The sequence below is a fragment of the Perissodus microlepis genome, chromosome 10 (assembly GCF_051167445.1).
Source record: "Perissodus microlepis isolate ML-2025 ecotype Zambia chromosome 10, ASM5116744v1, whole genome shotgun sequence".
NCBI lineage: Eukaryota > Metazoa > Chordata > Actinopteri > Cichliformes > Cichlidae > Perissodus > Perissodus microlepis.
The window spans coordinates 832846-851607 of record NC_140470.1 but is presented as its reverse complement, the minus strand read 5'-3'; the positions used below and the strand labels follow the sequence as shown (position 1 = coordinate 851607).

At 44.5% G+C, this 18762-nt stretch overlaps 1 protein-coding gene across 7 annotated transcripts in view; it reads left to right on the top strand.

The window, feature by feature from the left end:
* Positions 1-18762, top strand: part of LOC146378549 (phosphatidylinositol-binding clathrin assembly protein-like) — a 47981-nt gene extending 29219 nt beyond the window's left edge. For 2 of the 7 annotated variants that reach the window (XM_084941378.1, XM_084941377.1), the window contains 9 exons: positions 934-1016; positions 3029-3106; positions 3675-3773; positions 8515-8616; positions 9161-9191; positions 9274-9373; positions 16670-16729; positions 16973-17074; positions 17633-18762. In XM_084941378.1, coding sequence (XP_084797504.1) covers positions 934-1016; positions 3029-3106; positions 3675-3773; positions 8515-8616; positions 9161-9191; positions 9274-9373; positions 16670-16729; positions 16973-17074; positions 17633-17647 — 670 coding nt within the window. In that variant the 3' untranslated portion in view covers positions 17648-18762. Of the gene's footprint in view, positions 1-933; positions 1017-3028; positions 3107-3671; positions 3774-8484; positions 8617-9160; positions 9192-9273; positions 9374-16669; positions 16730-16972; positions 17075-17632 lie in introns of all 7 variants that reach the window. The other 5 variants (XM_084941375.1, XM_084941372.1, XM_084941373.1 and 2 more) reach the window with 4 other exon arrangements.

The following is an 18762-nucleotide window of genomic DNA, read 5'->3' as shown; positions in this document are numbered from 1 at the left end:
CGCCATCTGTGTTGGCCAGCCTTCCCTGGCTTTGTTGTAGTTCGTCCAGGCGATGGACTCGTTGGTCAGTCTGGTCTCCTGTCTCTCAGAAGCTGATGTTTTGCCCCTCTGGTATTCCTGCCAATTCCTCTCAGTGCCTCACTCATGTATTGATCCATGTGCCTGTTTAACTTAACCAGCGTGATGCGTGACAGCAGCTTTGATGTGGTACTGAGGAGGATTATTGTCAGGTAGTTTGATGGGACCAGCCCCTTCTGGGGATCCTTAGGGACAGGACTGTCCGGCCTTCAGCTAGCCATCCTCGTCCCACAGCAGCTGGTTCATTTGTGCTGCCAGACATTTGTAGAGTACCGTTAGCGTCTTTAGCCAATAGGTGTGAATCTTATCAGGGCTCGGTGTTCTCCAGCTCTTCTTACTGGAGACCGTTTGTTAGATGTCCGCTCTGTGATGGTTACTGGATCCTGTTCAGGAAGGTTGATGGAGGGCGGGCCCTAACCCGGGCAGAGACTCTTACAACTTCATACAATAGAAACAATTTTAATATTGTATATATTACCCCGTGACAGCGCGACAGTACTTGCACTTTAAATTGACACATCAGCTACATCAGCTGCAAGTGCTGTTTTACTTTAGTATTTTCTTTGCTCAGAGTTCAGTTTATTCTTATGTTAGATGTTTGTTTATTTAGCTGCGTGAAGAGTTGCAAAGTAAGAATTTCATGGCTCTGCGTAACCACTTGTGCATATGGCAATAAACACACACACACACACACACACACACACACACACACACACACACACACACAGTTACTGTTAAGAGCAGATGACAAACAAAAACACCTCAGTTTTAACAGCAAATGTAACTTTTTCCTCAGGAAGTGGATGATTGTTTCTAATTATTTCATTGATTGGTTTTCCTGCTCGTTCTCTCCAGCACCTTCAGCGCAGCCAGTGACCTACTGGACCTCCAGCCGACCTTCCAGCAGCCTCTCTTCATCACCACCAACATATGGGGAGGTGAGGACACCTTTCTGCTTGGAAACACTTCAGCCCACACAGTTACCACATTAAGACACATGTCACACAGTTATAATTCATTGGTAAATGGTAAATGGACTGGTTCTTATATAGTGCTTTTCTACTCTGTCCGAGCACTCAAAGCGCTTCATACAGCTAATTCATTCACCCAATCACAGCTTAAGTGCTAAGTATCATTCACACTCCGATGGATGCATCGGAGAGCAACATGGGTTAGTATCTTGCCCAAGGATATTTGGCATGCAGACTGGAGCAGCCTGGGATCGAACCACCGACCTTCTGGTTAGTGGCTGATCCGCTCTGCCACCTGAGCTACAGCCACCCCAATTCAGTTCAATTCAATTCAATTTTATTTATATATTTACATTGTACAGTAGATCGCACAATAATAGATAACAAGCACACACTGTCCAACATCAGAGTGTTTGTTAGAAAAATACTTTCAAACATTGAATGAATGTTTGAGTTTCAGTGGTTTAAAAGGGTTCTGTAGTAAAACGTGCTTTGAGTGCTCAGTTTGAATACAAAAACTCTATAAGTACAGTTTTCATATTTACCTTTGACCATGAATTTAGACGAGAGGAACTGAGTACAAGCTGAGAGAGTTCGTCTGTGTTTTATAGAGTAAAACTCTGAGAAATGTCAGAATATTTTATTAATCCATAAGGTAATCATATGGTTCACATCGTCCTGATGCTCAGTCATCCAGCTAAGTAAATCCCCAAAAGTTGATTCTGTTCGTCTGGACGTTTTCAGTGGGAGAAACGACGTCTTCAGTCTCAGCTGACTGCAGGTTTCCAACCTTATAAGCAGGACATTTACATACTGACTGAAACCAGCACCACTGAAGGAACCATGGGCTGGGAGGTCACCTTCATCATAATTATAAAAATTCAACAACCACTGATCAATGGCCATGAGTACCACAGAGTTGGGGAATGGCTGCAATCACAGCATGTTTCCGTTTCTCCCGCTGAAAACGCTGCGTCCGGATGAACATGTCGACATTACCGCTGCTGCTGAAGTGAAACACAGCGAGGAGGATGTGGAGCACGCTGTTGGTTCCTGATGATTGTAAATGGAATCGATGGTAACATTAGTGGACTCGTGCAAGATTATTACAACTCAGGACTAAGAAGAAATAATGTTTTAAAGTTGTATTTCTTTTCAGATGTTTTGAGATGCATTTGTCTGTCATAGCGAGTCGCACAGCTCACAAGAACATGACTGGAGTTCCCTAAACAGCAATAATTTATATAAAATTGCTTTTACAACCCTTGTGTTTGTAATTTGTTGTCCTGTGTGTCTGTGAGGTAACTGCCTGTTGCCTGTGTGAGAGACAGCTACAGTATATTTATCCAGCCATTCTCTTTGGCTTATCCTTATCAGGATTGCAGGGGAGCCTATCCCAGCTACCATAGGGAAGAGGCAGCGTTACACCATGGACTAACAGGGCTATGTTACCAAAAGCACCCATCCAGATATATTCATTCATGGCCACAGGTTTATAAAGTGCGTAAGCATCCAGACTGTGAAAGAACAGGATCTCAGGATCTGAATGAAGTCCACTGTGGTACCGTGACAGGATACCACCTGTGAAACAAGTATTACAGAGTCAGCTGTTAGTGGTATTGGGAACTACATTATTACTAGAAAGCTGCTTGGGGCTTAACGTGACGCATATCCTACTCCTTTTTGAACATGTGAAGTTATTTATGATGATCTTATTCATTTTTAGAGGTCAAACTATAAACTAAAAACCATGAATTTCACACCCGAGCCTCAACTCTCACGGCCTGGTACCAAACGGCTCATGGACCGGTACCGGCCCGGGGGTTGGGGACCGCTGCTGTAGGAGATGCCTGGAGCGGCTTGTTCCACTCCTGCAGCTGCTTGGTGCTCTCACTGTTCTTTCATTGATGTATTTTTCCTGATCTCATATCTTCATCATCTTCTCTTATTGCATGTGTGCTGTTGCTGCTGTGAGTCAGACTCTTTCTGTGGGCCGTGCCCCTCCAACACCACTGCTCTGTTCCACTCTGAGCCTGCTGTAGCTGGTCTATTCACAGGTAAGCTCAGCCTGTTCAAAGTGTTACAACTCATTCATTCATCCTGAGACATTTATCCAAGCACAGGAACTCATGTGTCAGCTGTTTTGGTAATTGCACAATATAGGAAATTTAAAGAAATGTAAAGTTTGGGTGGGCAATGTGATTTTGGACTACTGGACAAAAACTCTACACTAACATTTCAGTGCGTTGTGATTAAAGTAATATGAGATGGAGCTAGACTCCTCCTCCTGCCCTGGGCTCTGCTTTGGGGCTTTAATCTGGCCTGTGATGACAAATAGATCCACTCCAGTGAAATACTATAAATAGCACAGTAACAGCAAGTATAATGAAGTGTGGAAAAACGGATTCAGAGCACATGTGACAGAGCAGGGTTAGAATCCGCTGTGAGCCCAAACGTGATATTAACATATGGTTCATAAGCACATGTACATTAATGTATTAGTACTTTTAAACTGTCAGTGTGAAATGCAGCAGACAGTTGTGCATGTATATGTTGATCGTCACCCGTTGGAACTGCATCATTAATGTTTGAGTTCTGATAGAATTTAGTGTTTTTCCTCAGCAGCGTTTACAGCCTCCCCAGCTCCGAACCTGCGAGGCATCAATGCAGAATTTGACGCCGTGTTTGGCAACAACACTAATGCCAACAACTTGGATTCCACAGGTAAGTTTTGTATTGATACAACTGCCATCTAAATTTAGTGGCAGACATTAGGAAGATAGATCGATAACGATGACGTAGTTGATGTACTAGTCAACCACAGAAATGCTTAGATTTTCCTTGTCGTCTACAGCGGATAAATAAGTATTCAATACCTCACCAATTTTCTAAGATATGATATTTTTAAAGCTGCTAGTGACATGAAATTTTCACTAGATGTCACAACAACCCAACCAATCCACACATGCAAACAAATCAAACCATAGCTGTCCAAAAATGAGCTTATGGGTAATAACGAGAACTTACTAAGGAGCTTCGGAAAAATGCAACTGGGCTATTTTAGGATTCTTGAAAACGTTTCCCCTCTCATCCAAGAAGCTTCTTCAGTTTTTAAATCACGTGGTGCAGAGAGTGGGAATCAGGAAACGAGACAGTTATTGACCCACTGTTGATCATGTGCAACATCATATAGACACATAGACCCAAGGTGTGAGTCATTATTAGCATCGGTTTCTGCTGAAACCATTGTGAGACCTTGCCTCACCCTAAGAGCATCGTATTGTAAAGATGGTGCAGATGTACCGCTGAGCCTTGTCATGGTGGCTCTTCTGTGTTATACCATGACCTGACCGAGAACCTACACAGATCAAGAGAAATGATACAAAGAAATGGAGGAACTCCATCAGTAATTAGAAAACAATCCTGCCACTTAGTGCAAATTTATATCAGCTGCTCAGTCCCAACTGATGGTTCAATTCAATTCAATTCAATTTTATTTATATAGCGCCAAATCACAACAAAAGTCGCCTCAAGGCGCTTCATAGATACAGAGAAAAACCCAACAATCATATGACCCCCTATGAGCAAGCACTTTGGCGACAGTGGGAAGGAAAAACTCCCTTTTAACAGGAAGAAACCTCCGGCAGAACCAGGCTCAGGGAGGGGCGGCCATCTGCTGCGACCGGTTGGGGTGAGAGAAGGAAGACAGGATAAAAGACATGCTGTGGAAGAGAGACAGAGGTTAATAACAGATATGATTCAATGCAGAGAGGTCTATTAATACATAGTGAGTGAGAAAGGTGACTGGAAAGGAAAAACTCAATGCATCATGGGAATCCCCCGGCAGCCTACGTCTATTGCAGCATAACTAAGGGAGGATTCAGGGTCACCTGGTCCAGCCCTAACTATATGCTTTAGCAAAAAGGAAAGTTTGAAGCCTAATCTTAAAAGTAGAGATAGTGTCTGTCTCCCGAATCCAAACTGGAAGCTGGTTCCACAGAAGAGGGGCCTGAAAACTGAAGGCTCTGCCTCCCATTCTACTTTTAAATACTCTAGGAACAACAAGTAGGCCTGCAGAGCGAGAGCGAAGTGCTCTAATAGGGTGATATGGTACTACAAGGTCATTAAGATAAGATGGGGCCTGATTATTTAAGACCTTGTATGTGAGGAGCAGGATTTTGAATTCAATTCTGGACTTAACAGGAAGCCAATGAAGGGAAGCCAAAACAGGAGAAATATGGTGTATAAAAAGGTCTCTTTGTACCATGGTGTCACACATAGAATACCCCTCGATGGGGAAACCAGGGAGCTCTCAAGATCTTTGCAACCTTATTGTTACAAAATACAGTCATAGCATTGGTTACAGAGGAACTACTGAAGGATCCAGTGAGCACTGTGGAAAGAACATAATTTCACCATAAACAAGCCATGACCAGGATTTCAGACAGAGAATTATCAGATGTTCAAGAGCCAAGGGCCAGTTGTGAAGAGCTGCAGGACTACCTGGAATCAGCAGGTACAGTTGTTTCAAAGACAACAATAAGTACGCAACCACCGTGGCCTAAATGCACATTTACCACACAAGACTCCATCGCTGAAGAAAGAATATGTTGAAATGCGTTTAAATGTGAAAGCATTTAAAGTCTTCTGAACAACATTTAGACAAGTCTGTGAGAGTATTAGACAACTGGGAGAGTATCTTGTCAGATGAGACCAAAATTAAACTCTTTGGGAAATGATAAGAATTTAGCCATTCCAAGTCCATTATCGACTTGATTCCTTATTGATTTTCTTATCAGTTGTCATTGGTTTCTTTTTGGCTCCATTTTCAGTCATCATCATTGCTAAGCAGCAATAAAGAAATTACATTCATGCAAATTAAATTCATGCTGTGGGTCAAATGTTTGTTGAGGTAATTCCCCCCATTAGACCAACCATTAGAGAAAAACTTACCAATAATCATCCCACAGATGTAATATTATCTACAGGTACTCTTAGTACCATTGATGTTAAGTTAGACTCTTTTTCTCCAATTGATCTTTCTGAGTTAACTTCAATAATTACTTCCTCCAAACCATCAACGTGTCTTTTAGACCCCATTCCTACAAAACTGCTCAAAGAAGTCCTGCCATTAATTAATTCTTCGATCTTAAATAGGATCAACCTATCTCTAATAATCAGCTATGTACCACAGGCCTTCAAGCTGGCTGTAGTTAAACCTTTACTCAAAAAGCATCTCTAGACCCAGCAGTCTTAGCTAATTATAGGCCAATCTCCAACCTTCCTTTCATATCAAACATCCTTGAAAGAGTAGTTGTCAAACAGCTAACAGATCATCTGCAGAGGCTTATTGAAGAGTTTCAGTCAGGTTTCAGAGCTCATCACAGCACAGAAACAGCTTTAGTGAAGGTTACAAATGATCTTCTTATGGCCTCTGACAGTGGACTCATCTCTGTGCTTGTCCTGCTAGACCTCAGTGCAGCGTTCGATACTGTCGACCTTAATATCCTATTAGAGCGATTAGAACATGCTGTAGGTATTACAGGTACTGCACTGCAGTGGTTTGTATCATATCTATCTAATAGACTCCAGTTTGTGCATGTAAATGGAGAGTCCTCTTCATACACTGAGGTTAATTATGGAGTTCCACAGGGTTCAGTGCTAGGACCAATTCTGTTTACATTATACATGCTTCCCTTAGGCAGCATCATTAGAAGACATAGCATACATTTACACTGCTATGCAGATGACACCCAGCTCTATCTGTCCATGAAGCCAGATAACACACACCAATGAGTTAAACTGCAGGAATGTCTTAAAGACATAAAGACCTGGATGGCCGCTAACTTTCTGCTTCTTAATTCAGATCAAACTGAGGTTATTGTACTCGGCCCTGAAAATCTTAGAAATATGGTATCTAACCAGATTCATACTCTGGATGGCATTACCTTGGCCTCCTAAAGTTAGAAATATCCTGTCTCAGAGTGACGCTGAAAAACTAGTTCATGCATTTATTACTTCCAGGCTGGACGACTGTAATTCATTATTGTCAGGAAGTCTTAAAAACTCCCTGAAAAGCCTTCAGTTAATCCAAAATGCTGCAGCAAGAGTCCTGACAGGGACTAGAAAGAGAGAGCATATTTCTCCTGTTTTGGCTTCCTGTTAAATCCAGAATTCAAAATCCTGCTCCTCACATACAAGGTCTTAAATAATCAGGCCCCATCTTATCTTAATGACCTTGTAGTACCATATCACCCTATTAGAGCACTTCACTATTAGAATGGCTTAGCCAATCACCTGATCTAAATCCAATTCAAATTCTATGGGAAGAACTAGTTCGGAGTTCATAGGAACGTCAGGATTTGAAGCCTGTTTTTGTGGAAAACCACACCTGAGCAATACTTGTGACGAGCTTCTTTACAGGATGTGTCTTCAAGCTTTCGGGTTGTTACCAACATCTGGTGAGAATTTCATGTCAATAGTGCCTTTAGAAATATATTTATCTAGCAAATCGTGATGTCTGCAGTACTTATCTTACCTGCTGGGTATTCTGTGGAAAATGAAACTGATCTTTGCAATGAAGATTGTCCTAAAATCTCAGTAGTGGGTAATGTTATAGAATCAGTAAGTGATCAAGTTTTTGGTGGAAATGTTTTTTCCTGCTTAGAAAAATGAGAGAGATCAGTTTCAGTTTAAACACGACATCAGTTTCAGGTTTCTTTAATGGGCGAATCACATTTTTAACCATGAAATGAGTTCACTGTGCTCATTACAATAGAGTAAGACAACTTCACAGACAGGACTTGGTAAAAATATGACACAAATGTCTACTTTTGTCTCATGTGCTGCTGCCGTAAACATGTTTACCTTTAGCGTGTGTGCTGTCTATGTTTTATATCAAAAATGAAAAGCAACATTTACGTTTTAACCAGTGGTGCAGTGTCATTATTGTAACTAATGAGAAGCACTGGTCCCAGTATTGAACAATGTGTGCCACTGCGACAGACATTTGATTGAGGTTAATAACTACTTACACTAAGCCTCAGCTATACCAGTTTATCATCATTAACTTGTCAAGAATAATGTTTGTACATGCATTGAATCGTTTTCACCCTCATTGTGCTCACAATCTCACAACCTCCACCATCACCCCATCCTTCCTTTTCCCCGTCCTGGGTCAAACACCCGTCCTGGGCTTTGCATGTCTGGGTGAGTTGGACCAACACACATTATTCTATCATTGTCTTGATCATTTTTTTAAGGTCCCTGCTTCTTGCCTCATCCTGACTCAGCGCCCTCTCTCTTTCTGTTTGTGTGCGTATGTACACCTCGTGTCTTTTTGCTTTACTATGTCCTCGTTACCTGTTCTTGGCCCCCCAACCTGTCACCCCTCCCTTACCTTCCTTTCCCTTTGTCCTGCCCCAATTTGATTAAGATGTTTTAGGTGGCATCCTAAAACCTACAGTGGCATCCTCACCACATCAGCGCATGACTTTAAACAGCCAGCAGCCCCACCCCAAGCTGGTATGTGATGATCTGGATTCGTCACTCGCTAATCTTGTTGGCAGTAAGTTTTTCTCCTTTTACGTCTGCTTGTTTTTCCCCAAGAATTCAGAATATAGTTAAATTACACACATTGCTGTACAAGATCAATGTATCCAACCCAGATAAAGAGTGAAAAATGTTTTTTCTAATATAAGTTATCCTACCATTGTGACTCATACTGGATGATGCTGGATGAATAAAAGTACCTCGTACATACATTGTAGATATCATTAGCTATGTTAACTCTACTTGTTCTTCCGCACTGGTCCCAGCTCAAGCTCACATTTACAGTCTTACCTGATCAGTTTAGACCACAGCTGTAAAAGTAGCACACCACAGATAACTTTACCTCTGGGTCAAATCTGAGGCAGCCAGGTCTTTGCTATTTTCACTCCTTACATTTCCTTTTGGCTGTACTTTCCCCCTTTTTTAAGTTAAAGTATGTCATTGTAAAGGTTTGAAGACTATAACATCAGCTGTTTCCCCATAAAAACTATTTAAAAACCAAATAGATGAATAAAATGGTTTCATGCTATACATTCATTATTTGACTTTGCTTTCTTCAGATCTAGGAATTGGGAACGGCAGAGCAAAGAAGTAAGTGCACTTCAGTCGTGTTGAACTTAACTTCCCTGGTAATGCATGATAAACCTGACGAGCGTTTCCTTTATCTCTATAGTGATGTTCACTGGAATCAGTCGGATGAGAAGAAGCTGACTGGTGGAACTAACTGGCTGCCCAACACGGCTCCTTCCACCACCTGGAACCCTGCAACCATGGTGAGGCTGCTGTTCCTGCTCAACCAGCATCACACATATTTGAATGGCTTCGTTATAAAGAGGTTACAGTAGAAATGAGCCATAAGAAAGGAAACGGATGGATGTGCTGGAGAGTAACAACTTGGTATTTACCAACTGATGTCGTGAAGAAAGGAGCCAGTAAACTGAGTGCTGACTGACCAGGAGGCTCGTTGTTGTGACATCGTTGGCAAACAAAACCTACTTATAGCTGTTCATCAAACTGTGATGGTCTACATCAGATTATTGCATATGAGCACGCACAACCACCAGTACACACTCAGACACACACTGACACACACTCAGACTCACGCTGACTCACACTGACACACTCAGACACACACTCAGACACACACTGACACACACTGACACACACTGACTCACACTGACACACACTCAGACACACACTGACACACACTCAGACTCACACTCAGACACACACTGACACACACTCAGACACACACTGACACACACTGACACACACTGACACACACTCAGACACACACTCAGACACACACTGACACACACTCAGACTCACACTGACGCACACTGACTCACACGGACGCACACTCAGACGCACACTGACTCACACTCAGACGCACACTGACTCACACGGACACACACTCAGACGCACACTGACTCACACTGACACACACTCAGACGCACACTGACGCACACTGACTCACACTGACTCACACTGACACACACTCAGACGCACACTGACGCACACTGACACACACTCAGACACACTCAGACTCACACTGACTCACACGGACACACACTCAGACGCACACTGACTCACACTGACACACACTCAGACGCACACTGACGCACACTGACTCACACTGACTCACACTCAGACACACTCAGACACACTCAGACTCACACTGACACACACTCAGACACACACTGACACACACTGACACACACTCAGACGCACACTGACGCACACTGACGCACACTGACTCACACTGACTCACACTCAGACGCACACTGACACACACTCAGACACACACTGACTCACACTGACTCACACTGACACACACTCAGACGCACACTGACACACACTCAGACTCACACTGACTTACACTGACACACACTCAGACGCACACTGACTCACACTGACACACACTCAGACGCACTCAGACTTACACTGACACACACTCAGACGCACACTGACTCACACTGACACACACTCAGACTCACACTGACACACACGGACACACACACTGACACACACTGACACACACTGACACACACTCAGACGCACACTGACACACACTCAGACGCACACTGACTCACACTGACTCACACTGACACACACTCAGACGCACACTGACGCACACTGACTCACACTGACGCACACTCAGACGCACACTGACGCACACTCAGACACACTCAGACACACTCAGACACACACTGACTCACACGGACACACACTCAGACGCACACTGACTCACACTGACACACACTCAGACGCACACTGACTCACACTGACTCACACTCAGACACACTCAGACTCACACTGACACACACTCAGACTCACACTGACACACTCAGACACACACTGACACACACTCTGACACACACTGACACACACTGACACACACTCAGACGCACACTGACGCACACTGACTCACACTGACTCACACTCAGACGCACACTGACTCACACTCAGACACACACTGACACACACTCAGACACACACTGACTCACACTGACACACACTCAGACGCACACTGACTCACACTGACACACACTCAGACGCACACTGACACACACTCAGACACACACTGACTCACACTGACACACACTCAGACACACACTGACTCACACTGACACACACTCAGACGCACACTGACACACACTCAGACGCACACTGACTCACACTGACACACACTCAGACTCACACTGACACACACTCAGACACACACTGACACACACTCAGACACACTGACTCACACACTGACTCACACACTGACACACACACACTGACACACACACACTCAGACACACACTGACTCACACTGACACACACTCAGACACACACTGACACACACTGACACACACACACTCAGACACACACTGACACACACTGACACACACACACTCAGACACACACTGACACACACTGACACACACACACTCAGACTCACACTGACACACACTGACACACACACACTCAGACACACACTGACTCACACTGACACACACTCAGACGCACACTGACTCACACTGACACACACTCAGACGCACACTGACACACACTCAGACGCACACTGACTCACACTGACACACACTCAGACACACTGACTCACACACTGACACACACACACTGACACACACACACTCAGACACACACTGACTCACACTGACACACACTCAGACACACACTGACACACACACACTCAGACTCACACTGACTCACACTGACACACACTGACACACACACACTCAGATTCACACTGACACACACACACTCAGACACACACTGACACACACTCAGACACACACTCAGATGCACACTGACTCACACTGACACACACTCTGACTCACACTGACACACACTGACACACACTGACACACACTCAGACACACACTGACTCACACTGACTCACACTGACACACACTCAGACGCACACTGACACACACTCAGACGCACACTGACTCACACTGACACACACTCAGACGCACACTGACTCACACTGACACACACTCAGACACACTGACTCACACACTGACACACACACACTGACACACACACACTCAGACACACACTGACACACACACACTGACACACACACACTCAGACACACACTGACACACAGACACACACTGACTCACACTGACACACACTCAGACGCACACTGACTCACACTGACACACACTCAGACGCACACTGACTCACACTGACACACACTCAGACGCACACTGACTCACACTGACACACACTCAGACGCACACTGACACACACTCAGACGCACACTGACTCACACTGACACACACTCAGACACACTGACTCACACACTGACACACACACACTGACTCACACTGACTCACACTGACACACACTGACACACACTGACTCACACTGACACACACTCAGACACACACTGACTCACACTGACACACACTGACACACACTCAGACACACACTGACACACACTGACACACACTGACTCACACTGACACACACTGACACACACTCAGACACACACTGACTCACACTGACACACACTGACACACACTGACTCACACTGACACACACTCAGACGCACACTGACGCACACTGACACACACTGACACACACTGACTCACACTGACACACACTCAGACACACACTGACTCACACTGACACACACTGACACACACTGACTCACACTGACACACACTCAGACACACACTGACTCACACTGACGCATACTGACACACACTGACACACACTGACACACACTGACACACACTCAGACACACACTGACTCACACTGACACACACTGACACACACTGACTCACACTGACACACACTCAGACGCACACTGACTCACACTGACACACACTCAGACGCACACTGACACACACTCAGACGCACACTGACTCACACTGACACACACTCAGACACACTGACTCACACACTGACACACACACACTGACACACACACACTCAGACACACACTGACTCACACTGACACACACACACTCAGACACACACTGACTCACACTGACTCACACTGACACACACTCAGACACACACTGACTCACACTGACACACACTCAGACACACACTGACACACACTCAGACACACACTGACACACACACACTCAGACTCACACTGACACACACACACTCAGACACACACTGACACACACTCAGACACACACTGACTCACACTGACACACACTCAGACACACACTGACTCACACTGACACACACTCAGACTTACACTGACACACACTCAGACGCACACTGACTCACACTCAGACACACACTGACTCACACTGACACACACTCAGACACACACTGACTCACACTGACACACACTCAGACACACACTGACTCACACTGACACACACTCAGACTTACACTGACACACACTCAGACGCACACTGACTCACACTGACACACACTCAGACACACACTGACACACACTGACTCACACTGACACACACTCAGACACACTCAGACACACTCAGACTCACACTGACACACACTCAGACACACACTGACACACACTCAGACACACACTGACTCACACTGACACACACTCAGACACACTCAGACTCACACTGATACACACTCAGACACACACTGACACACACTCAGACACACACTGACTCACACTGACACACACTCAGACTCACACTGACACACACTGACACACACTCAGACACACTGACTCACACACTGACACACACACACTGACACACACACACTCAGACACACTCAGACTCACACTGACACACACTCAGACACACACTGACACACACTGACACACACTCAGACACACTGACTCACACACTGACACACACACACTGACACACACACACTGACACACACACACTCAGACACACACTGACTCACACTGACACACACTGACACACACTCAGACACACTCAGACTCACACTGACACACACTCAGACACACACTGACACACACTCAGACACACACTGACTCACACACTGACACACACTCAGACACACACTGACACACATTCAGACACACACTGACTCACACACTGACACACACACACTCAGACACACACTGACACACTCACACTGACACTGACACACATTCAGTCTCACACTGACACACAGACACACATTCAGACACACACTGACACACACTGACACACACTCAGACACACGCTGACTCACACACTGACACACACACACTCAGACACACACTGACACACATTCAGACTCACACTGACACTGACACACATTCAGACTCACACTGACACACATTCAGACACACACTGACACACACTCAGACACACACTCAGACTCACACTGACACACTCAGACTCACACTGACACACTCAGACACACATTCAGACTCACACTGACACACACTCAGACACACATTCAGACTCACACTGACACACACTGGTTCATCCCAAACACAAACTTAACAACGTAGTGTAGCTGTACAGTGCAGCGAGGAGTGCTCAGACTTCTACACTGGAGAGACCAAACCACTTCATAAACGCACAACATAGAAGAGCCGCCTCCACGGGACAAGACAGCTGTACAGCTGCATCTAAAGGTCAAAGGTCACTCCTTCGAGGACACCAGTGTTCACATGTTGGACAGAAAAGACAGCTGGTTTGAAAGAGGAGTGAAGGAAGCATCTGTGTCCACTGTGAATGGCCATCTTTGAACAGAGGCGGGGCTTACCACACCAACTGTCTGCCATCTTTAATCCAGTTTTGAGATCCTTCCCAGACGCCTTAGCGCCCACTCACACCCTGGGCCATCTGACCTCAGGAAATCACATGATAGGGTGGGGCCAGGTTTCACAGTGAGCTCACCTGAAACCCTGGCTGATTGGGACCCACACCCGCTTTCACACCTCGGCTCATGTGGTTAGGTAGAGGATCGATAGGGGGTCCATTGTCCCTCTCGAGGGGGACTCTCCACCATTTGAACGTAGAACTGAAGAAGCTTCTTGGATGAAACATCCTCAAGCAACTTAAAGAAGTCCAGACGCTTTTTTTTCTGAGCTCCTTAGACTACGATGACTGAGAACCCTCACAGACATCTGCATGCCGAAGTATCCTTGGGCAAGACACTCGCCTCTGACGTGATCCTGGTATGTTAATCTGAGTGTGAATGTTGGATATAAACCACTATAAACACACACGGGGTGTAGAAAGTGCTCCGAGTGCTGAAGTAGAGTAGAAAGGTGCTTTATGAGAAGAAATGACATCGTTCTGCAGAAGACACGGGAAAGATGATCCTGTAATTCCCAAGCTGCACGATGTACTCTCCCTGCACTCCACCTCCAGCCTGATGGCTCACAGTCAGAGCGTTCTGCTGCACAGGGTCCTCCGTCACAGGGTCCTCCGTCACAGGTGCAGACCTGTTGTGAAGTGTGGGCTGATCTTTAATCCGTCCAGTTTCAACAGGAGGGATCAAAGTGGTCCCTGCGTATGACATACAACGAAAAACAAACATTTTTTTTACCCAAACACAGAAAGTTTCTGGGAATCGTCACCTTTGATAGCTTGACTTAAAAAGAAGCTATTAAAAGAAATGCATGAAAATACTGTTGCACAGTGTAGTTGGAGTTACATGAAAAGAAGCAGGAGAAAGTGATTTAAAGATTAGCGTTGCTAATGTTTGTAAGATATGAACACAACACTGTTCGAAACCCCCCAGCTTATTTACCGTTACAGCAGCACACACGAGTCAAATCAATGAAACCTCCTGTTCATTCATGATTTAGCTCGTCACGAACTGTTCAACCAATCGATGGACGCCAGCAAAGTAAGATGTATTTCTCTTACTCTGCCACTATTACCTGTTTCCACTCCACACAAACAAGCTACTCATCTAGAAGCTGCAGTCCCGAGTTCGCTGGGAGCAACAATCCCACTGCAGTTTCTCCTGGAAGTACAAATTCTAGTTTTTCTTCTTTTTCCTCCCCTAACTAGTCTCAGTGTTTGTCCTACAGACACTGTTCATACCTCGGAACAAAAACACTGAAACGTCACCAGAGCCTAATTATAAGCTATAATTAACTTAAATGTATATTTTTAACTTTAAATTTTATTGAAATATATCTTAAAAATCAAACGTAAAAGTCGTCACAAAACAGTAGTAATTACTAAACATGTCCATCACTATACTGGTAATCCAGGGAAAATGTCTGTGGGATGTTTAAATGCTCACACCTGAAAACATCTTCATCATCTTTCAGTGAAATTTGTAAGATGTGATGTTTGTGGTGACACAGAAAATCAACAACATTTTAGTTTCTGAGAATAAAGCGTAACATACTGTGCAATAGAATAAAAATAGCAGCTCAGCCTGGTGAGTTCATGCACCGAGCTCAGCTGTGTTCTGCTTTATGTGCTTCAGGCTCCGGCATGGATTTGTAATAAGCCAGTATTCCTAAATTACCTTAAATATTTGGCAACTTCATCAGTAATATATGTGAGACGGGTCAGTATCACGTGACAGAGCGACTGTATGTGCTCTGTGCTGGACGAGGACTTCACTGCTAGCTGATGTCCTTGTTATAGAGAAATGATCATCTGTTTGTGTCTTACTGCAGGCACCATCTGCTGTGGCTTTCCCTGCAGCCACACCAGCGGGCATGTTGGCATATGCAATGGTAAGTCTGCTGGTCGCACACTTTAAGGCAGGGACCCATTTCACAGTAATGACCGTGGAGTCTGAGGTGAGAATAGATGGTCTCATTGAAGATGATTTTAGAGGGAAGAAATCTGAGAAAATGTGCGGACAGCTGGCTTTGTTTATCGTCGTTTTTGGAGACGGATTAATTTACATGATGACTGCATGAATGAATAAATGCTATGTAAATTAATACTTACATATCATTTCTTTTCCCCATCAGCCTCCCCGAATGGGCTCCATGATGATCACACAGCCTACTATGATGTATACTCAGCCTGTGATGAGGTCACCCAACCCCTTTGGGCCCAATCCTGGTGCTCAGGTAACTGATGTCTGCGTCTACAGTATACGACTCGTCTGCGTCAGTGTCCACAGTGTTACTATAATTATTATCTCGAAGTTCAAGACGTCGATTAAGCAGAGCGGGTTGTAGTCAACACTTGGCTGGACTAGTTTCCACGTCTTCTTTAAACCATGATGGAAGCACAGACGTGTGCTACATGCGCTGGAGTTTTTTGTACTTTAGCTGCAAATTTGGTTTGTAATAGATTTTTTTAAACTTTGGCTGCATTGTCAATACACAAGAGTTTGTGTTACTAATCCTGCAGACAGTTAATAACATATAAAAGGGAAAAAGTCTTCAGGTAATTTTGCGATGCGTTATTTGTTTGTTTGTTCCATTACACCATCTGAACATAAATCTTCTTAAATCCTGTGTCCAGGTAGGAACAGGTGTAAAATCCACTCCCACAGTGGACCCTACATGTTAATCTTTCCACAGTGTTCACCAGTAAAAGCAGGTGAATCCTTCTGCACTGACATCGCTGTTTGGATGGTGTTTTCTTAAATTCTGCTCTATTCTTGTTTCATGTCCTTCCAGATGCAGTTCATGTAACCAGCCAGAGGAGGCGTCGTTCACATCTGAGGATGATTCACAGCAGAGTCGATTATTCAGGCAAACTTCCTGTTTGCTTCTAATGAACTCGCCTCTCTGAGAACGAACGGCTCAGAAAAAGACGTCTTGAATAAGATCTCAGTGACTTGGAGCGGCTGTGGACATTGCACAGAGGATGTTGTGCCTCTCTGATTAAATCCAAGCCGTCAAAGGAGAGAAAGCGTGCTTGCTGCCATTTCAAACCATGCAAACGGGACATTTCCTGACTATGTCTTTGATTAAGAGAAACTCAACCTCCATAGGAAGAGCTTTTTGATGTCACTGCTTTATCTGCCGGGGAAAATCACGCTACTTTGTGACCACGCCTCCTGCTGTTTGATTTGTCTGTTTCGTTCCTCCTGTCCAGGCTGGGAGAGTCGTTTCTTTCAATGATCGTTTATGATTAACCTCTTTAAGCATCCTCATATTAGCAAAACAAGCAAACTCCCGCTATGATATATTGTTTGCAGTAGACATTCCTTGTGTATTGTTTGTATTTATTTATAATTACCACAGACTGAGTTGCATTAAAAACAAAAACTGCTCTCTGACCTCCTGTTAGGGAGCGTCTTCAGGTTCATAATTATTCTTGATTGGATTTTGTGTGATTGAGATTATTTAAAAAACAAAAGAAGTTAATATAAAGAGATGTTTGATGTTAGGGCACTAAATAGTCTTTGTATTCTGGTTCTGTGGCTCAGAGAGAAACGCTGAGATGAATGTTAACGTAATAATTCACTAGTACCAGCAAACGACTGGACTCAGTTTCTATGAATCTGGTGTTTGACCATCATTCTGCATGTAGTCATCAGGACAGTGTTGCACTGAATGCTCATTTATGCTTTTGATGCTCGGCATTTACTCTTACATCACAGGTGTGTCTGTGTGGGGGCAGGTGGGTGTGTGTGGGTGGGTGTGGGTAGAGACATAGGAGAGTAGCTGTTGATCAGTGCTCTGTGTATGTAGAAGTCATGCTGCCAGTCACAGGATGGGTGGTTGCAGGTATGAAAGACTGTTTAAACATGACCTGACTGCATTAGCTTTGTCACTCAGATTATAAAGTACACATTTCCACA